We start from the raw sequence: 23,052 nt of genomic DNA, 5'->3' as shown, positions 1-23,052 counted from the left end.
TGCTCCCTTATGTTTATTGATAATTCCCCGAGATGCTTGTAAATATATCCCTTGAAAGGCGACTAAAGCAGATGGTGGTTTTCTTTTATGTTCAGGGACATCACTGTATTAGTTTCTCCATGTTAAATTCAGCTACACTTCCATTCCCCATTTCAAAAATTTGAAGTCAAAGGCAGGGCAATCTTAATCCTTTCTCCTTGGGGCTATACTGGGTCACATGGATAACTCATGTCCCAAAGTGCTATAAAACACTCAGAGAAGAAAATACATGAGGGCTCTGAGGCAAAGCAGTTTACCAGTTGCAAGTTCACTGGTGCTGAACAGCCTGGCACAGCCCTGTGCCACAGAGCAGCACCACAAAGAAAACCAGTTTGAGTCCAAAGCCGCTTTAGCAGGACTTACTGACTTAGAAGCAACATTAGATGAACGTGGTCCGGGTCGGTGGCAGTTCAGCTGATCCTGCAGTGTGCTGATGTAGCTGAAGCCTTCAACTTCTATTCCGAAAGTAGCGCAAAGGCTCAGGTCAGGCATGATGATGAGGTGCTTACCTGTAAGCAGGACATTCTCCAACAGTTCTCTGCACCAGCTGCTACATTTGCAAATGGCACCAGTCCATTACAGTTCCCCTAAAGTGTCCAGTTGCTCCCACTTATCATCCAGCTGCAGAAACTTAATCCTACAGACCAAGCACCCTCTTCAAAGTTTGTTAAAACCAGAACGGGAATTCTTAACACACAGCCACTTCTAAACAGTGCCAATCCCAAAGGTATCAAAAAAGTCATCAGGCAGTCCTCACATGAGATCTGCATATAACCAAGTTGCAGGTTTCAGTTTGTCTTTTTCTGACCTTTTTAGGCCCATAATAATTTCCTTCCCATGCATTGGGCTTTAGCCACTCCCTAAAGATTTTTCAGTCTAGTCCTTTCCTGGCCCTGAATTCTGCCCCCAGAATAGATATCAGCCTGTTTGCTTCAGGCTCATCATCCCTTTCCCCCAGATCAAAATTTAGGAGAAGGGACAGGACACAGAGAAGATTAACAGTGCCATTCTATTGCTTGTAGGAACATCCCCATATCGCTCCTCCTCCTCATGAACAGCTTTCAATAGCTGAAGACGGGGAGATGAGAGGAGGCACCCCTTTGGCTACACTTCGCTAGAGCATTCGTAAATATGAGAGACGGTCAATCAAAAGGATCGCTCCCATCTCAATCCAGAAAGGAAGGCAATCTGCAAGAAAGCAAGAACATTCATACCATGGCACGTTTCCTCCCAGGCCCAGCCAAACTCACAACACTCACTTGCAAATCAGAGGAAGAAGAGGACAGAAAATCACTCTGTTTCTCTCGTATACACTAGAGCTGCAATTAAAGCACTTGAAAGAAATATTGGAACTTGTATCTGCAAACACAATCCCAGTATGTTCTTAGTTGTTCCGAATAAAGACTTTATTTCAAAGAACATTGCACTACACCTTATCTTTGCAGTCTGTCATCATACTTGAAATATAGCAGGAATAGGCAACTTGAACAATGAAAAAATCATAGTCCAGAATTAAGTCATACAGCAACAGCCCTTTCTCAGCACAGGCTCCGCATAAGATCCAGCATGGTTTGCCTCAGGAGCAGACTCTTCCTTGGCATTTTAAAAATGGTGCTCAAGTAAGCATGTAAGAGCTCAGGACAAATCACCCCCTTCAGAAACTGCAAGGCTGGGTCACAGAAGTTTGCTGCAATGCAGAATACAGACTTTATTCCTGAAGAGAAAAAAAAATAATAAAAATCAATTTTACACCAGGAGAAATATTTAAGAAATTGAAACTTACCTTAATCTTAATCACTGGAAAGTTCAATTTACAAAATCCTGCTCAATAAGATTCGGTAAGAACGAGAGAGCCCATTCTAGACAAAAAAACTTGACAGTTTAATGCTTCTTAGCCTATTTGTTCACTTGTCTAACACTGATGATGAGCTTCTATGTAAAACTACACCAGCTGTGCATGAAATACTCTTTTCTGGGTAAAGGTAAAGAGGCTAGACACCACTCAGCAAGTACATTGTTTCAGGTGAATAGCATTTAATACAGTGGATATTCACTACTTCTCACCTGTTTTTATTTGGAGAAATGGGGCTTCACAGTCTCTTAGGTATCTTTGAGTTGTCTCATGTTCAGGCAGAAGAAAACAACAACCCACACCCCATGACCATTCAATAGATGTTTTCAGAAACAGATGTACAAACTGCTTATTTTTTGATAAAACACTGCATAACACCTGATGTCTGGTCCTTGTTTTTGACTACAAGGTAATGTGAATTAGTTTAAACTTTGATTACTTGATGGGGAAACTAGGACTCAGATTGGAGATCAAACTCAGCACCTCATTAAGGTTACAAAATGCTTACTGACTTTGAACTACTTTACACTCACATCTATGGGACAAAAGCCAATTTGCTCTTGAGACGATACCTGTATTTTTATTTTCTCCAATTGATCTACAAATCTACAAAGAAGAAGTCATCAAAAGAATGAGAAGTATAATGAAAGATGGCAGAGATTTTTTCCACACATCTCTTGAGTCAAGGTACAAGGCACTGATTTTAAAAGCAGTTCAGAGTGGAGAATCATTAGAATTCAACAGTTTCACAAAGTAAAAAATGGTGAAAGTGCAATACGTTTTTATCTTTAGATTTAAAGTAACATGTAGATTTGATTATTAAAATGCAAGACAAAGTCTTACTGACAAAGTATCGAGGACACTATTGCAATTTTTTATCTAAACACTTCATAGGATATTTATATTGCCACTCCTTAGGAAACCAATTTTATAATTCAGTAATAATTCGGCATCATAAAGAAACAGCATAAGCAAGATCAAACATTAGGAAGTGTCTTAGTAAAAACAAGTTTATTCATCTTAGGCAAATATGTAAATAGTCAGCAAAGCCTTTTTGCCATGACTGTAAACTTTTTATTTAAAAAAATTGTGTTAAAAACCAATACAGGAATTTTTGTTAATGTTCTAAAAAAGTTTGTTCACATCTTGAAAGAAAATACATTAGCAACATCTCCCAGCAGAATTCATCTTTAAAAAAGTAAAACTCTAGGTGCAGAGCTTTTCTACAGTATAGTATCCTCTACGTTTTAATTTAATCACAAGATTGAATATCATTCATCTCTATTGTCTCTGGAACATGATCAAGAGTTTATCTTAAATAGATGATATTCAATGATGTGTTACACATTGCCACAGGTACTAACATTATTAGAAGAGTGCACAACTGAATTTCACTAACAAAGCAAGACCTGTCTATATGCTGCATCATAACCCTTCCTAACCAATACAGTTAATTTAGCTATATGCCTTTAAAATCATGTACATTTTCCAAGGAAAAATACTAAAAAATCCATGGCCCAAATTCTGCTCCCACTTATATTCACAGGATAACATAAGCACCATCAAGTTGTGGTTTATAGCCAAAAAGCATAGAGGGAACCAGTGAGTTTATGAGTATAAGGGAGAGAAGAACTTGGCCCATGTCTGTAAACATTCACAAAAGTCTGCAGTCAAAAGTGCCGGATAGGCAGCCTATCCGCAGTACAATTATTTCATTCACAGAGAGGTGTGGGGGCAGGGAGAATGTTATGGAACATTATTTTAGAGGCAAATTAAAATGCTTTTATGTACTTTGGAAAGACATATTCTCAGCTAGCTAAACCATACTCCAGTAAAACATAATCCACTTCTACCCAAATACAGTACAGCACCATTTCCTAGCTCTCCTGTTCAGATTCAGACAAAGGAGTACTCAATTCAGCAGCAAGCCCACGACAATATTTCAAAGCATTAGAAAACCCCCACACCCCTCTGATCTAGCCTCCCCTTAACATACTGCTGATGCTAACAGGAGATCCTCACACATACGAAGAAAAGATGCGAAGAACCATAAACTGACCTTGACCTATGCACACGCAAGAAGTGTGCATCTAGACAAAAGATCGTCTACAGCTTTAAGTATCTAGTTTCAGACTAGATCTCGTTCTATATTAACCACATATACCATACAAAACATAACAGAAGGATAGGTGCTTATACACACTATAAGTATACTTGTTCTCCTCATCCAGTTTGACAGCCAATTGCTCTATTTACATAAATGTCTGTTTGAATTTTCCTGATCCTGTAAGACACCAAACATTCAACTCTTAAGTTAAAAGGAGAGTCAAGGATGCTCAGCAATTCACAGGATCAGACCCTGAATCAATTAAATGCAATCACAAATTAGGTGTGACATCTGACACAGCCTGCTGGAATCATTTTACCCTCATGGTTTCCCCCTCTTTCCCCAATTCAGACCATGCTCCCACTAACGCGGAGACAGCCTTCAAAGTGAATAGGATCAGGCTCTGTCAAGCAACCACTGCAGTCTTTATAAACGTCTGGTATTTATTGCCATCCACTCTGGGGCAGACTTGTCTGCAATGAAAATGGTGTTCCTGGTGTTGATGGATAGTTAGCAAAACCTTCAGGCTGAGCTGTATAGTTCTCCAGAGCAGAAGCAGAATGTGCCTTCAAGGAAGAGAAGAAGTTAAGATAACAGCACTGATTGATAAAAACAAAAAAAAAACAAACAAAAATCTAAATCAAGCAAAATTTCAGGCACAATACCAGTCCTACCCAAGCCAAAACAAACGAAGTATAATCTGAAGTATGCACAGAACAGAGATGAGCAATGCACCTATACGCAGATGTTAAACTGTAGTGCAACTATTGCTCTGAAATACCAGAAAATGAGGAAAGCAGTTGGATTAAGAGGAAAAATGAAGCAGCGTTAATGGCATTTGCTTTCCAGTGGAGTAAGCCACAGCTGATTTGGAAGGCATAGCTTAATTAGGAGCTGTAGTATTTCACTGACTTTGAACTTTCTTTATCTTCATTGCTTGAGTAGCTGAGCGTTGATTTTAGTGATTGGAACTTGTAAACAAGAAAACTGACATTTCCTCAATGCAATCTGCATACACAGATTTCTACAGAATAAATAAATTCCTGAGCTGCCTAGATTAAGTAATTTGCTTCTTCCAATCTATTTCCCCTAATATTCAAAAGTTATCGACAATATTCTGCATATCGAACAGTACTTAGACACATGCTCCATTTCAAAAACTGATGTGTCACAGAAGAGAGAAAACGTTAATTCAAGACACTCAACTGCCTCTTTTAGTATCTTGTAGAGAAGGACAAATTTCCTACCAAAATCCTTAATCTGTACAGAGGCTGTTTTTAACAAAAGGCAAATTAAACATCTAAATACAAAATTATAATAGTTTCAGTTAACTTATGTAGGTTGATGACTGAAATAAGTTGTTTCATGGACAAAGATGATGAAACTACACATTACCTAAAGCCACCTCAAGCTTATATTACAACAATTGTGTTTGTGGGAACTATCAAGAGAAAGGCACAACTACAGAAGACACAAATTCAAGACAACGATTGCGTGTGTAGAGAGGCACGTAACTCACAACAAAGTGGTTTTCCACAGGAATCTTTAAGTATTAAAATGTCAGACTGGAACTGAGCACAAATTTTGGAACTAGGTGGTCAGCTCATGAGATTTAACACAAACCTAGCAAAAATTTCACTTGCATGTCTTTTCTTTTTTCTTTCACTCCTCCCCATTTTACAAAGAGTTTTCAAAAAGGGTTTAATCACATTCATAATGTCCGGAAGCATTGTACATTGGCCTTGAGTAAGAAGTTAATATGAGTTGTTCTTTATCATCAGCCTTGTAATCAGTTCTCAAACAGGTTAGGGGTTTTAATCATTTACTGACTCAAACTAATCCCAAGAAGTTAACACACAAGTACATCCTCAAACTATTACTGGAAGTAAAATAGTATTAACAAATAGGCATGTTACCTGTAGTAGCGCTGACTGTGCAGCCGCACTATGCTGCAATTCCTGTAAGGAAGATTGTGCGGCACTTTGGGGAAAGCCAGGGATACCAGGGAGAGATAAAAGACCAGGAAAAACTGCATTTCCCGGTGTCTGTAGTCCAGAAGTCAAGCTGAAAGAATGTCAAGATGTGGCTATTATTAGGAACATCTGCATCATGTTTTATCCTATGCTTCTCCCTCTCTAAGCTTATGTCTATATGAATTAGAAAAGCACCTCTTTTTCTAAACCTCATGAAGGCCAAAATTTCCAAACAGAAGCCCAGTCTCTACCCACCTACAAATTATTCATGCACACACAAACCAAGACTGTCTGGAGCACACCTAAGAAGGGAACTCTCAAATTTTTGTACCTCGGCTGCGCCTAGAGTTTGCACACAAAAAAACTTTACAGACAAAAGTTAATGCTCAGTACTTCCTTAAAAGATAGGAACATCTAAGATATTGTCTGCTATTACCTGGATGTGTCAATGGATGCCCACGTGGAATCCATTCTTGTAAAAGCCTAGGAGGTGCCAAGTATCCTCATCTGGGAAATAAGATCACTCAGCACCTCACTGGATTACACTGTCGTAACGGGGACTACTGAGACCAACCTGTTTAGTAACTACTCTACCAGTTTCTAAAGACAGGTGGAAATCTACTGGTGAACTAACTTTAAAAATTAACTGTAATTACTAACTATGAGTGAAAATGTCTATACCTAAAGTAAAATCAGTGTTTTGCTCAAGAGAAAAAGAAATGGTTCTGACCTCCTTCAGAAATAGAAACATACCCAGCCTGTGCAACAAGTGCAGAGTTGAAGTTTGAGCTAAAGGCCGAGGCAAACCCTGGCAGGACCGGAGCCGGAGATGGGGCTGTGGCAGCTGCCGGCAACGGTGCAACTGCTGCTACTGCAGAAGATGCCTGGAGGCCAGGGAAAGAAGGGAGAGCAGGAGTGACAGAGGGTGTGTTAGAGACAGGAAAACCAGGGAAGGATGGGTTTGATGATCCCAGAGGTCCCTGGGCAACAGAAAAAAGGGAAGGGACGGCACTGGACAAGTTAAGCGAGAAGGGTGGAGCAGAGACTGTTGCTGAGGCGGCGAGTCCTGAGAGTACGGCGGCGGTGGAACTCACATGAGGGGCAGACACGGCTGAAGCGGTTGTAGACGGAGTAGCTAACAAAGACCCTGGGAGAGTGACAGGTGGCGTAAGTGCTGGATTACCAGTAAAAGCAAAGTTACTGGTTAGAGACGTAAAAGGAGGAAGTCCATTGAACACAGGGGGAATGGGAGCAGAGGAGCCATGTGGGGCGAGGGAAATGGAAGCCAGAGAACTGGAATTGTTTAGAGGAGCACTCAAAGAGGAGAGACCTGATAGCGCTGGATTCAGGGAACTGGGTAAACTGACTGGCACGGAAGCTGCTGAGGTGTATGCACGCCCAAGCGCTGACAGTCCTATAGTGCCATGAGAAGGGCCAGCTGAATGAGAAGGACCTTTGAAGGCCGAGAGGGTGGGACTCATGGGTTCTGTTTTGACCAGAACTGGGATACTTGTGGCAGCTGGGGCTGATGAGAGCTGCTGATCAGGATTAGTAGGGCTTGTGCCATGCAAGAGGGAGGCTGATGAGCCACAGTTGACTGGTATAATCGATGGCGAAGTGGTTAAAGGTGACTGTGCAGGCAATGTTGGAGGGGTGGAACTAGAATTGGCCACGGATGGGGATGGAAGACCTGGAAAAATGGCCAGTCCAGGTGTGGAGGAACGCTGTGGGGTGGGGGTGGCTGATGGAGTATAACATTTGTTGACAGAGGAAGTGGGAGGGTCAGAGCTTTGATTAGCAAGAGCAGATAAAGAAGCAAGCTCACTTGTCATAGCAGAAGGTAAAGCAGATGAATTGATTAATGAAGTGTCATTTGATGTCAGAAATCCCTTTAAGACAGACAAAATTGGGTTAGGCAAGCTAAGCGAACCAGGAATGGTAGTGGCAGGAGAATTAGCAATTGTAGATGGAACAGGACTAGAAATCCCCTGGGCGCTGGGAGGCAAGGACAAAGGGAGGCCAGCAAAAACTGATGACAATGGAGTGGGATTATTAGCGGAAGCAATTGAAGAGGTTGCAGAGAACGGGAGGCCAGCAAATGGTGCAGTAGCAGATGCGAAAGATTCACTAGGTGCAGGTGTGGCGCATGGTGTGGAAGAACCTTGCGGAGCTGGTGTAGCAGTGGGTATAGAAGCCAGCCCAGAAAAAACTGCAGGGACAGGGGTAGAGGTTGCACTGTGAACAGATGTGACAGGAACACCAGGCAATGAAAGGGATTTGATGACAGTAGGGGTTGGGGTGGATGGCTGAGATGTATGGATGGAAGAGGAGACCTGTCCTGGGAAAACAGGAAGGACAGGGGTAGACATGTTCATCCCAGATATGAGTGGAGTTGCAGGTGCTAATGGATGGCTTATCGCCTTGACAGGTGATGGGGTAGGGACTGGAGTAGCAGCAGGTGTTGAAGGATTAGAACCATGAGGAGTAAAGAGCTGATTCGCTTGTGCAGAAAAAGCTGCAAAGAAACAAAACTGGTAAGAATACTGGAAACTGTCAGAAATGTTTGAAATCAACACAAATACATTTTATAAAGCATTTCAAAATATGATACACAGGCAATAGCTAACATACAATGTCTGTATATAAACAATAAACACTGGAGCCTATGAAAACAAAACAAAAAGGTACGTACAAACACATCACACAAGTTGTACATCATGTAGGCTACCACTCCTCTTTAAAACACCTTGTGACGTCTGCTACCTCTTCATGATCTCATGCAAGACAGTTAGATACTCAAATACACTCCATAAGAATGTCTAAGCGATACAGGTAAACACCCTCCCTCTGATCCCTAACATCTGGTAGTACCCAAACCAGATCTAATATTCCATTGGCATCAGATCACCTGGGCTCCTCTGCATCCACTCTCACTGAAGGTCAGAATTTCCTTCAGAACCAGTTAATTCAATGTATCATGATTTCAGAGAAGTTTAGTCAACAACTGAAGAAAGCTGATTTCAGGTGCTGGTATTTTTCTTTCCTTCAAAATCAGGTCATTCTCTTCACTGTGTTTCCTTCAGATTTTGATTCTAAGAAGGTACACTTTTAAATTCATGTATCACACTACAGTATTAAACTAACATTGGCACTTGACCTCATCAACAAATATTTCTGTAAGTCTGAAGTCAGGTGTCTGTAACTGAGGCACAAGCACCTGCCACTAGGAATATCAGCTTATATCGACACTACAAAGTAAGTCAGAGACACATCAGTCAAGCTGGAGGAAAACAGGCAGGAACAGTGGGAGTTAATGGAAAGAAGCTGCATTTATCAACACTGGCATGTCAAGAGCCTTGATACGCCTCTATCTAGTTTCCTGTGGAATATGAATGTGTTAATTAATCATTCCTCTCAAACAACCCTTGTACGTTATTTTACTTTTAAAATAACCTGTTCAACTGTAAGCAAATCACTGATCCAACCAGTCAAACACATCACCCATACCTCTCTAACAGCTTAGATTTCTCTCTTGCTCAAATTCTACGTACACACACACAAACCCAGAAATGGAATCTTTAAAATCTTGGACCTAAATTGATATGATGAACTTGTGTTTTATGTATCTTGAAACTCTAAAACTAGCAAGTTTGCAAACAAACTATTTCTTTTTACATTATTCGTTTCCAAAAACCTAGACCCAGATTGCTCGGCTCTGGATTCTGTCCTTTCCTCATCCTGTTTCCAAGCTGAAGACTCTCCTAAAGATCACAGTTGTTAATCCTGACAGCCATGATAATCACCAGAGAAATACTGCTGCAATAGAACCCAGAGCTGTTACTGAATTTCTCCTCCTAAGAGAAGATTTTATTCCTTACACTGTATTCATTTAGCTGTATAAACTACCTTGTAAATACATGCACACTTAAAGGGGTATATATGAATAAAGTGAGTCTTTGAAACAGCAACATTTCTGTAGAACCATCCCTGAGCATAGAGGAGAAAAGACAAAACATAACTACTTTTTTTTTTTTCCTAGAAATATTGACAGGAGCTAAACTTATCATGGTCATCTTATCTATTTTGGGTATTTGTTAATATGCTTGACTCAATAGTCAGTAGAGTCTCAGTTTCTATGTATCAAACCTAACAAAGTATTATCAAAGCCTTTGTATAAATAGTTCACAATGGGATTTATTATTATGATTTGTACTAAGTGTACAAAGCATACAAAGTACCACACAAATAGAGAAAAAAAAAATGCACAACTCTCTTCTGCAAAAAGAACTGGAATTTAAATGATAAGACAAAAGTGCAGGTAGACATAGTTGGATGTATCAGTCTGGGATAAGACATTCTACACATGGATTTCAACAAACTACAAACAAAGAATCTGTCTCTCTTGTATTCCTAGCTTCCCATTGCAACTAACATATGAAATTAAAATGTGAATGAGTTTTCAAATAGATGTCCAAAGTTTTACAACTACAAAGACATTAATAAAGTGTTTCAGTGCACTACCTTGCAAAGAATATTTTGATTTAGTTTTTTACATGATTTCTCACATACTTATATGCTGAAGAATATAAAACTTGAATGAGCTATAACAAAAGACTGAATTTTAATGTTTCAATGCTTCTAAGTGCCAAATGCCTGAAATGATTTTTTTCTCAACTCTCAAGGGATCCTATTCCAACAGTAGTTAAACACTTAGACGCTTATGAAAATCCCACTAAACAAATAAGTTCTTTACATTTTCTGAACAAATAACAAAGATACAATCAACACAAAAATCCCCCTGTGGATTTGCAATTTACCTTGATTTTGGGAAGGTTTTGCCTGGCTGGAAAGGTCTTCATTTTCTAAAGAGAACAACAGCTTGTTATTTAAAAGCAAATGAAACTCCAGCAGTGAATGATCCATCCACAACAATGAATTAGAAAAAATACCATTAACATTTTTAAAGGTATGCGTGCTTTACCTGATACCACTTGATTAGCAGTGTATGGCGGAGGAGCTGGTAAGCCTGGAGCTATGACATTAGCCATTGGAACTAAGCCAGCATTGTTGTAAGCACCTAAAAGAACAAAAGCAAAACACATCTCAGCTGTCAGAAGAACACATATCTAAGTGAACCAGTAAGGTCTTTTCCTTTAAAAGAACATTTTCAAGATTGTAAGAAAGACATTCCTTCACCAAAAAGACCGAGCAATTAATCATCCAGGCTGGATGCTGGCTTTTGCCAACGTCTGCCTGAGTGACATGCATTGTGATCCAAGTTTTAGTAAGGGCAGTTCTCTTGAAAGAGCCTGAAAAAGTCAGGTTTCAGTTGCATTCAGTTCCATCTTGCCTCAAAAACTCAAAGGGGAGGAGTGATTCAGAGCGTCTGCAGCATCATTTGTTCTTTTTCTATTTCTAACTTAAAGGCTGTTGCAACTCTTCCTTTAACATTAAAGCCCTGACAAACAAAAGAGCTAAATGTACACCAGTGACCATGATCAGCCCTCCAACACTAGTCAGAAAATGCAGAGAAAAATGTTCCATGTCAAATACTTAGTCTATCATTCTTCAATATTTCTTTAAATGTTAAGAAATTCAAATGGGTTAGAAAACTATTTTAATATAAAATACTTATTGTACTTAATATATAAAAAATACCTTTTTTCCTCCCTTATTCTTTGGAGCAACTCAAACTGCTGTATAGCTGTGGTATACAGTTCTGATGAAGAACATCAGAATTTAAATCACAGGAACATAAATACACTTCACAGTGGTCCTGAATGAATATTTCAAGAGCATAAGAACTTACGCTTCATGGGAAAAGGTAGCACTTGAACAATACTCAAAGTGCAGTAATTTGTCACACACAATCCTCTCTGATTTCACACTTTCATAATAGTTCCACCTAACGTTAAGATTTCTTTCATGACAACTCTTGGCTGAAAATCAGAAAAGTAACTAAGAATCATTGCATCACCCAGGAAGGAAATGTTAAACTAATACACATAAGAGGCAGAAAACAAAACATCATTCTGACCATTCTGACTATTGCTTGAAAACAATCACATTCAGTAGTTTCAGGTCAGCATCTGCAATTTCATTAAACACACTTTTTACAGATATAAATATATTATCAGGTATGAGTTCCATTGTCACAAGAGTTTTTTTAAAAACCATGTTTCAGCCTAATAAGGCCCTGAAACCTCAAAAGCTGTTTCATATCCTGAAACGTACTAATACTTACATCCAGCCACAGACCAAATGTTGTATCCTAACTTACTTTGGATGGTATTTATTTAATATAAATTTGAGCTAGTCTGCAAGTTTCCTGTACACTTTCTGGGGAGCAAGTCATTTCTAGGGCACAAATCATCAGACTTACTTTAGCTACTAATAGTGCCCATTCTTCCAAACTGACTATAAAGAGACTTGCAGACTTCAACTTGGTTAGATGACTCACCGTTCAACATGCACCACACTTTCTTATCAAATACCTTAAAAACCCCCTGAAATCCCTAACATCAGTGAAAAGCAAGCTTCCTAACCAGCGAACTCCCTGTTTTCCAGTACAGAATGGCAAGATTAGGAAAAGCTTTCAGCTGCTGCTCAAAAAGACCAGAATCTGACTACCTAAGTACTCCAAGCTCTTCTTCCCAAGAAACAGCAATTGCCTTGCTCCCTTCCAAAAATGTCTGGAATCAAAAACTAATGCAGCAGAGCAAAGAGAAAGGAGTTTATGAAGAAAGACTCAATCTTATCTGAGGCACAAGGCTAGGAATAGTCAGACCAAACACAGGAAAAGGCAATCGCTATGTCCCTTCTGAGACTGAAATCTACATGCCTAAACTTTCCTTTTAGGAAACTGTTTTCTCTCCATTGTGATGGAGAGAAGGTAAAGCTGAAGACAACTGAGAAACAGATTACCCCTTCAACTGAGAAACAGATTACTGTCCTTCAGCAAGTTCCTACATATTTCCACCCAGTTCAGGGCTGTGCCTGACCATATCCCAAGTTTGGTACAACAGCAACAAGTCAACAGACTTGTCAAGCCAAAGCCCAAACCTTGGTCAAAGACACAGCCCTAGTCTTGTCTCACATGCACAATGCCTCCCATAAATGAAATATTTTGTCGTCATCAGAACAGGATTGTGAATTTTCCTTATGATGTGGATGTTGGAAAAGGAAGCCAATATATTCCTCTTTTTATCAACTCTGCAGTCATGACAGGAAGAGGTAGAAACCAGTACCCAAAGCATGCTTAGGGAGTGCAAGCCAATTTCAGATATGATCATGGTCAGAGAAACTGACACTTGACACTTATTACTTAAAAGGCAAATGGATGAAACAACAGCATCAAGCTAAAACACATAGAAGCCTTACTTGGTGCAATAGTTGCATGTGGCCGACATGGTGGGATGGGGTATGGAACTGGTTTGTGTGGATTGTAGGTTGATGGAGCCTACATAAACAAAAAACAAACGGAAGAAGCAATAGTGAAAGCATTACCTAATGTTTCTCAGACAAATAGCTAACATTCAGATACTACTACAGACAGCTGTTCTTCACTGGAAAAATATTTGATAGCAAATGTCTTCATAATATCCATAGTGACTGCAAATATTTCACTCTTTCTGAAAAGAATGAAACAAACATCACTAGTATACCTTTAGATTTTAATATAATACTGTACACGGGTGGGAAAGGGAACTCCTTCCTGCCTTGTAGTTTTCACAATCTGCAGTCTTGGACTGACTTCTCATTTTAAAGATCTATAACATTTAAAACTAACAAATACTTATGAAGTTACCTGTCCCTTTAAAATGATACAGCCTAGTGGGAAACATGTCATAATAAAAGTGAAAATAAAACATTTGGACAATACTGCAAAGTAATATCAGATTCATCGAAAGTTTGTCCTACATGCTTAAAAATTCTGAAACACAGATCAGCTGTGTTGTTAAGAAACAAGAACCTCCTTCTAAGGCATGGCTGTATTTCAAGCTTCCAAGATGCAGGCACTTTTTATGTTCATGTGGGAAACCCTCAGAGATTGTAATAAAAAATTGCATATATTTGTATCTACAACTTCCACTAGCTCATGATGAACGACTAAAAATGCTTTTAGTTTTGTCTCCTGCTACTGTAATTTAAATTCTGCTTTCAAATGTACACACATTGTATCCCCTAGAGAATCCTATCCCTCACAGATATAAACCAGAGCTTCTTTTTAAGTTAAATAAAAAAATACTAGGTCATATTATCTTTATTATAGAAGTTTAGCTTTGTTTAAATTGCTGCTCTACAGTCTTCTTGCGACATAACAGCATTTTATATAAAAGCCTTATTGAATTGCCTGGTGGTTGGATTTTTTTTTAAAGTTTCATTTATTTACTCATTTATTAGACATACCGGTTTGGATGGTCCAAGTATACGGGCTGCTATTCCCTTTCCTTCATTAGTACATTCTTCTGTGTCCTTTTTGATAGGGGTTCCCTGCAACAAATGAAAATTACGTATTAATTTAGAAATAAATCTTGCTATAGAATTTCTGCCATATTTGATTTTTTTTCCTAAACTACACTCGAGTTTTTGAACATTCTGAAAGGGACACTTAACCACGTTTGTTAGGAAAAAGAAACTGTGTTCTAGGCTTGTAAAATGATAAGTAATAGCATTCCAATAGCTGGGTTTATAACACTGAGCTTTGGTAAAGCGGTGTATATTAAACAGGCCATGTTTCTGACATAATTAGAATTCTGCATTTTGATTTGTGGACATGATAACTTATATTTTGCAGTTCACAGGAAATACTTAACATGGTTGTTCAAGAACTACACTAAGATTAGCAGTAGTACTGTAGCGACCATATTAGGTCATCTAATCAACGTACCAGTACAGCTCTTTACACCTCTCCTGATTCTGCCAAATATTGCTGGAGTTTACAATGTTTTCCTTATATGAGCAATGTCTTATTTATGCAGTAATCTTTACTTGGAGCAGCATAGAAAGAATGGGCAAATAAAAATAATGCAAGTTCCCTATAAATGTGTAATGGTGTAATAAAAAAAACCAAACATTGCTTTTGATTCCACTCCTCCTTCCATTTATATGAATATTGGTTTTGGTTATATTGTAATGAATCCTAAATCAAGGATGCTGTGAAAAGCAAAAGCATAGAATCATACTTACTGGGAAAATTCCATTTATGCGGCTTGGTTTGCCCTTGGGATAAGGGTTGCCAGGAATCATGCCACAGGATGATATCATAGCATGAGGAGCCTTACAACCCGTTTTTGAAGCCTGCAAAATAATCAAGAAAGAACATTATTTGCTAGCAAATGCAATGCTTTAAAGAAATGAATTACTATTTCATGACATTTAGACTGCATCAATCAACCTACATGGAACAATTCAAAGCTTTGTCTCAATCTTCTTCCCAAATAGTCCAAATAGTGTGAGGTTCTGCCAAAGCCCCTTTTGTTTTGAATAACTACTCAGACCACCTCTGCTTCTACTGAACTTGTGGTTAAGCACTTGGTGCTCTCTACAACAAATGCAGACTGTTTCCTTCAACATTGCTTGCAATTCTGTGCCCCTTTTTCCATATGATCCTAATGCCTGACAGAAACTTTCCCTTTTTTTTTGCACATGTATTACATAGCTCTTATCTTTTTGCAGCTGCTTCTTTCAGCTTGTCTTTCACCAGTAGTTCCCAGCAGTCTTCATGGTAAGTCCTGACCCCACAATGACCAGAAGGATGGAAACAATATTGTATTTGACAGAATCAAGGACACCAGAGTATCTTGATTACCTGCTCAAGAATTCTTCTGCATCTTTTCTTCTCTGACATATTAATTCTGAACAGATCTTCAATAAGGCGATAATTCTGAGCATCAACAATGTTGCTATAAATAAAGACATTGACAGATGATTACTGCCATTCCATATGCTTATCAGAAAAAATGCACTACTGAAAAGTAATCAACACTTATTCAGCCAGTACCCAACAGTACATTAAATAAACATAATTAGTTCAGATCATAATATTAGTTTTATTATTTAAGTAAAAATCCCAGGTTTAAATATGGACTTCATGCCTGTAAGTGAAACATGGTATTAGAATTAAATATCAATACAGAACAATGGACAATGATGGCTGAACTTTATGGCAAAAAACCCCCACATTGACAAACATAATTTTGCATCACAACACTTCATTAGAAAGCTTTAATTGCTACTAGCACACTATTTCCAGCACAGCAGAAAACCAGCAGCTACTCAGTTTGCCACTGTTTCATGCTAGACTGATAGAGAAACAAATTTTCATCTTATTTACTCCAGAATGAAAAAGATGACACTCCTGGCAATTCTCTCCATGTTCTGCGGAGCTAGTGAAACCCCTCACGCAGTTCCATACTACGCCCTTCCTTTCTTCTTGCTCCTCTCCCAAAAATGACACTAGACACACCACCAACAAAATGTGCAAGTACAAGGAGCCTAATGCCTGATTCTAGCTGCCCTTTTCAAAACCCTGACCACAGCACCTTTACTGCTCTCAAACGTTACCTGCCCCATCCAAACTACTGGAAATACAATACAGCCCCAAAAAGGAGGACTTCTCAAAGGAGATATTACGATATTAGAAGAAACGGAATCAGCAGAATGTTGAACAAAGCCATGAAAAACACTTCAAAGAACGGATTGGCATGTGAATGAATTTTCAGCTTTGTTCTCTAGCTTCGGTTAGCAAAGTAAGTAGTACATAGATTTGGGTTAGGATTTCTATATCATGACTCCCTTATTATGCTCTTGCACTGTAGAAATTCAACAGCTAAAGAAGTTACCACGCTTTCCCCCACACCAGCTGAAGTGTGGCAACTAAAGAGTCTATGAGCTCCAATCTAATTTCAAGAAGCAAGACAGGTTAGTTTAATGCACCACTGAACTTCCTTTAGGCTACCCTATTTTGTTTTGGTCTGAAAGAAACTAGGAGCATTCACACAGCTTCTTAAAGCTCAACTCTGAAAGCAAGATCATGTCTATATCCTCAGTCTTATGTTTTATGGATATTTATATAATCAATTTATATGCCCCAAAATGTTCAAGCTGGCTGTAACATATAGAATTCATATGCAAGGCAGACATACTTACTGAAGAAAAAAAAAAAAGCAAACAACCCAAAACAGAACAACATTTCATATAGTAAATCCCCTAAACCAGGCAGAAGAGTTCCAATATAAACATATGTAAAAGGTAGATCCTTTGAAGCGGCTGTGTTCAGTAAAAAAACCCAACTTTCTGGGTAAACATACACTTAGAATATCTATACATCTTTTATAGACATTAGATCTGTAAATCAAATGTGTCAGTTTAAGAGATGTATTTACTTAACTCCTTTTTACATATGTAATATTTAGAGGGCTTTTCAAATGCAAAAGGGTCAATTCCCAGAATACTCTGGTCTCAAGCCTTTTACATTTCAGTGAGCAGAAATAAGCTTAAGGCCCTCTTCATTCTCTACAAGATTTGAAGACCACCGTAAAAATATTGACAAAGCAGCAGTTTTCCAGCAGGCAGAAGCCCACATAGCAGCATGCTCAAGACTCAGATGAACTACAGAATTCTGCAGAATGTCTACTTCTAATTCTTCTTTTTAGAGCCCCATCAATAATGGATTTGTGCTTTACCTTAACTGACCACAGTCCTTCCTTCTAGAAGTATCTTAAGTTTTATATACTGAAAACATTAGTAAAAACAATGCAACTTAAGGAAATATAACATGAGAGATACTTACGAAGCTAAGATTTCAAGGGCAATAAGTTTATCTTTACTGAATGTGAAGCAGTTGAGAATATTAACCATTTTTGATGCCGGAACTGCCACTATTTTCTGACAAGCAAGCAAGAAAGAAAAAAGTGTATATAAAATAAGACACTACAATTATTTTAAACCCAGCATGCTGTTCAGTAACAGCTTCATATCATGTATTTCAGTAAACGTTTAATATTTTCTCCCTCCCACAGGCAAGGAGACTCTATGCGCTAAATGCTGAACAAGGAACTGCAAAAACCACTTGCCAAAAGCAGAGAAATTAGGAAAGTTAACCATAGTTAAAACGGCTACATCTGTTCTTGTGATACACAGGAAAGTAAAAGATACTTTAGTCAGGAAAGATACCCTGGTTAAAAGTATGACATTTCGTATTTTCACACCATTGAAAAAGAAACAGATGAAGAGGAAACTTTGAAGATTAAAGACTGACCCATCAGCTGCAAAAGTAGACATCATAAATTAAATTAGATTAAGAGGGCAAACTTAGTCTACAAGATTATGCCACAAGAACTTACATGTTGTAAAGCCTTTATTGCCTTGAGCTGCGGTTCAGCCCAGGAAAAGTATCTCAGTAACTCAACAACCTGCAACAGAAAGGCCTTCAATTAATCTTTTATATATATTAAGAAGTTATGCTAACAGCATCAATATGACCTTTCTGTTTTTGGAGTACAGTGGTATACTGCTAAAAAACACGTGTCTGTCTGTGATGCTTAATTATATCAGTGCCTACCAGCATCTAATGTTCTTTTTATTTCTAAGAAGGTACCTAAAAATTCTATGTTAAGAGATGCAGTTTTTCTATGGAAATATTTAAAATAGATACTTACTCGCCTCATATAATTTGCATATATGCACAACAATTGTCACAGTATTAGAATAAAAAAAATTAAGTCTTTCTGAAAAAACGTATAAACCTTCAGTACCTCAAACAGCATATTCACCAAACATACACAATAATCCTAAATTCCATGATGATCAATTTCTCCAATTCCCCACACAGCAGGAATGAAAATGTAATGATTTTGATAACAAAATAACTTGGAACTACTTTGAACAGATTAATGCTGATATAATAATGAGGAATTAAATCTCCTCAGTTAGTAAATAAAAAAGCTAATAAGATCAGCCTCAGTATGGCTGGAGACACTGTCTTTCTGTATTACTAAATACACAAAACCAATAGCTCCCCTTAAACCCATAATGGCGTTGACTTTTACCTGTTCACTAGAAAAGTATCCATGAACATATTCAATAGCTTTTAATTTGTACTCAGTCAATACAGCCTAGAAGATATAGGAAAAAAAAGACGCATAATTAGTCCCTCAAAAATTATACTTATAGAACAATCATCTGCTAGAATAATCTATTCACCTAAAAAAATATGACCTTACAAAGTGACATTTGCATCAATTACACTGCAATATTTCTAAGCAACAGAACACTCTTTAGATAATTGAGAGAACAATGGAAGGCAGAGGTGTAATTTAATTCTTGTTAAAAAAATTACTCATTCTTTGATTTATTTCATTTTGGATTTTTTTTGTTGTTTAAAACTGTACTGAGAGAACATCGTGATCACTCTTTCTTTTGCCTCTAAGGTTTACAATAACTTTACATTAAATAAGATAATACAGCTGATTATTCATACAATCTCTTTGTATCTTCCCTGTAAAATAATCAGCAAAGCATCTTACTTCAGTGAATTTATGAAAAGACTGGATAACAAGTCTGTACAGACAGAATTAAGTATACAAGAAAGCTTGCTCCAGAGGGTGATGTTGTCTTAGCATGACCTTTCCATAGGTCAAATGTTAATATGCAATCATACAAAACAAAGGAAACAGAGTAGTTTAACGCAGTACTGGCCACCACTTTTGACTTAGTGGCAAGGCCGTTTTGTTGATAACCACGTGGGCTATCTAATAGCCAGGGCTTCCTCCCTCTCCTCATACCCAGCTCACTGATACGGGTACAAGATGTAAAGAAGACAGGTAACAACTGAATTCCTGCCCTGAACTGGCGCACACACCTTTCCTCCCCAGTTTCCAAGGCCCCCATCTACTGCTAGCTCTCGTGCTTATTCTCAAATCACCTCCAGCCTCACCCACACACCAATTTCTATCTTCTTCCCAATAGCCCTAAAACCTACCCCTATTCCTTCCTTTTTTGTCCTTGTCCCTCCACACACACAGATGTGAAGTTCTCCCTCACTGCAACCTGACTGTGAGTAGGACGGGTGCACGGAAACCCACTCCCATACTGTTCCAGGCAATACCCTTCCTTGAAGTACCTCATTAAGAGACCAACACTACCAGACAGGCTGAAGCCACAGGGGAGAAAGAACTTCCTTTTTCATGCTCATTTTTTTCTTCTCTCCCTTCCTTCTTTTCACATATTTTGGAAAAAAGCCTGGTATGTATCACATAGCAACTTCTTTACCAAAATAAATTTCACTCTTCCTCCTTAAATCAACAACTGCATGACTTCATAACAAGAACACAAACAGAAAGCACTGCTATGTATATTTATGAAAAACAAACAAACAAATTTTATTTTCTTAATAATCATAAATATATATGGGGAATGACAGAACTAAGCTACACATTAAGACATTTAAATAGTTGTTTCTGCTAACTGTAGGACTGAAAATGGAACACACCAACACAACTGACTTGTGAATTATGTAAAAAAGGTTCCACCACAAAGCTAGAAATGAAGTTTAAACAAAGACCTAGCAACAAAGAGACAAAATAAGCATTTGGAAAATGAACATTACACCGGAACAGCACAGCTATTATTAACACAGCACAACACTGATCCTTAGATCAACAGTAAGTTAGGCTTACAGGAATACAGGCAGATAGCATATAGGAAACATAACTGTCTAACATCACATGTCAAAACCTCTTTTGTTTGAAGTCTTTAGTAATCACAGAGCGTATTCTGAAGGGCCGCACTGCAGTAGTAATATTTGAAACATTACTCCCTCCCACCATCAATTCTCAGAGAAAGTATTCATGTGCAAGTTGTTCCTTGATTTTTTCCCCCAGATTTTCCATAAAAATTCTTAGGTTGGGAGGGAAGTCCACACCCTGAAATATCTTAGGCTGTCGCACTGTTAGCTGGTTACACATTATGGAACATACCTGTTTTATAAAGCAGAATTTATGACCACGACCTTATGCAAAAATGCTAGTAAGTGCAGTTATGATAACAAAGGCTCATCACTGGGGCTTTTGTGCACAGTGGTTTATACCGCAGTATGTTCCAAAATAATAATACAACTGCAGCCATCCCTGCATCTCACACCAAAGAGAAGCTGAACAGAAACTCAGCTCTGTAGCACCCAAGTCCCAATAAAGGAAATGACCTCTCCTAGACAACCCATTGTAACAAAAAACACCTCTTATAAGAACGTGAAGGATTCCTTTTCTGCCATAAGGCAATCTTATCCAAAACAAGCCCTTCATTTCCACACCAAGAGAACTTTAGCAGGATACATAACTGTTCTACTATGACACTTAAATCACCTTTGCTTGACTACAGCAGAATATGTCATCCCAGGTCTGTACTTCCCATGCAAGAAAGGAATCAATCATCTCAGAGGTTCTGATTTTTGTTCTCTCCTTTGCCACTTCCAGCATTTGGGGAACTGTCCCAACCACTAACCCCTACCTTTCCTGTTAAAAGCAGGCCTCTGTGCAGAAAGAAACGAGAGTACCTGCCAAACACCAGGAAGCCTAGGTTCATATCTCTGCTTCCCACAACTAGAAGATATTTTGCTCAGTGAGTTTTTAACAGGAGATGCACAAGCACAGTTCAGAGCATGCATCAAAACTCAGGATTGCACATCCTGGAGGAAGGTGTGCAGACACTCCTGAGCTGTGGGAGATGTGGCTTTGAACGAGGACAGCAGAGTACAGCTTAAAAATCAGCCCTCTGATGTCATATTTGTATCTTGTATCTCCTAAACCATCATATAAAAGGTAGATACCTCACACTGTAAGTCCCTGTCTCAGGCCAGGCCAAGCAAATGCAGCCCCTCCCCTCAAATAAGATACTTGACTATTTTGGCTTTTCTTCCTTGTCTTTCTTGAGGGTGAAAATGCTGTGATGAACTTATTCAAATGCTTATTTCAAATGAGCGCTCTTCAAGCACACGTTGTTGGCTCAATGGTAGCAGTCTGGACATTCAATCTCAGTTTTCTGAGAAAATAAAAATATCTCAAAGAAAGCAAGCATGTCACAGCATATCTAACACACAAAAGCTAGAATGCACCAGCAACACAGGATTGCAGTTCTTCACACTGAGGGGAAATTCAGTCTTTATTGAATCCTTAAGCGACTATTAAAGAACACAAACATCTAACCTGGTGTGTTCATCAAGAGGAACAGTCTACCATCAAATGGTTAAACTAACATGCAAAACGAGAAGTTACCTTTCTAATTTCATCCAGCACGGTTTCAAATGATTTCTTATCCATCTTTATTAGCTCATTCAAAGCAGATACTTAAACATGGAGAAAAAAATAATAATAAAAAAAATATCCAGGCCAAAGACTTTACTGAGAGTCCTTAAGCACACAGGCAAAAATAATAATAATAATAATAATAAAAAAGAGGCAGAGCAAGAAAGGCAGCCTGGGATCTTCTTAGCTCCTGGGGATTTAGCGCTAGCGCCTCTGCAATGCTGGACGCAGCGCAAGAGACAAAGGCAGACGGCCGGCTGCCGCTCGCCGCCTCGGCGGAGACCCGCGCCCACTGACGGCAGGTTCCGCAGCTCTTCTGGCCGGCGAAGGCAGAGGAAGGGCCGGGGCGGAGGGGCCGCGGCAGCGGCAGGAAAGGAGCGGCCGCCCAGCGACCCCGCAGCGCCGCGCGCTCCCCTCAGCACGCGGCACCGAGGCCCGGCCGGCCCGCGCCCGCCTGCGGGGCGCCCCCGCACCCCATAGCTCGCTGCGCCGCCGCCCGTTGATCCCAGCGGTCAGGGGCCGAGGCGCTTCCGAGCGGCCGCCGAGGGACGCGGGGCAGCGGGCCGACGCCGCCCGAGAAGCGAGGGCGCGGCGCGGACTCCAGAGCCACCGACAGGGCACCCCGCTCCGCCGGCCCTGCCTCCCTGCCGACGCGCTCCTATGACATCACAGCGCGGAGCCGAAGGCCCCTTTCCGCGCCTGTCGACCACAACGATGCCTGCGCAGAAGTGGCAGAACCTCGCGTCGGAATCTCTCCTCTTCCAGCTTTCGGGCGTC

The 23,052-nt window shown here is 39.4% G+C and overlaps 1 protein-coding gene across 5 annotated transcripts; it reads right to left on the bottom strand.

The window, feature by feature from the left end:
• Nucleotides 1-1,613: 1,613 nt before the first annotated feature.
• Nucleotides 1,614-22,934, bottom strand: PROSER1 (proline and serine rich 1). 5 transcript variants are annotated; one of them, XM_087757817.1, is made up of 14 exons: nucleotides 22,246-22,934; nucleotides 21,801-22,012; nucleotides 19,024-19,089; nucleotides 18,319-18,387; nucleotides 17,766-17,860; nucleotides 15,783-15,876; nucleotides 15,161-15,271; nucleotides 14,381-14,464; nucleotides 13,352-13,430; nucleotides 10,953-11,048; nucleotides 10,789-10,833; nucleotides 6,725-8,486; nucleotides 5,915-6,062; nucleotides 2,943-4,564 (listed from the first exon to the last, which is right to left on the bottom strand). In XM_087757817.1, exons 5-14 carry the CDS (start codon nucleotides 17,831-17,833, stop codon nucleotides 4,442-4,444), a joined length of 2,610 nt encoding a protein of 869 aa, XP_087613943.1. In that variant the 5' UTR covers nucleotides 17,834-17,860; nucleotides 18,319-18,387; nucleotides 19,024-19,089; nucleotides 21,801-22,012; nucleotides 22,246-22,934; the 3' UTR covers nucleotides 2,943-4,441. The 5 variants fall into 5 exon arrangements, with proteins under 5 accessions (XP_087613942.1, XP_087613943.1, XP_087613945.1 ...); XM_087757816.1 differs by lacking the exons at nucleotides 2,943-4,564; nucleotides 21,801-22,012 and adding an exon at nucleotides 1,614-1,753; XM_087757819.1 differs by lacking the exon at nucleotides 17,766-17,860.
• Between the last annotated feature and the right edge of the window lie 118 nt (nucleotides 22,935-23,052).

The sequence above is a fragment of the Nipponia nippon genome, unplaced genomic scaffold (genome assembly GCF_047370975.1).
Source record: "Nipponia nippon isolate SJK-2023a ecotype South Korea unplaced genomic scaffold, ASM4737097v1 scaffold_2, whole genome shotgun sequence".
Lineage (NCBI taxonomy): Eukaryota > Metazoa > Chordata > Aves > Pelecaniformes > Threskiornithidae > Nipponia > Nipponia nippon.
This window is presented reverse-complemented; position numbering and strand designations above follow the sequence as displayed.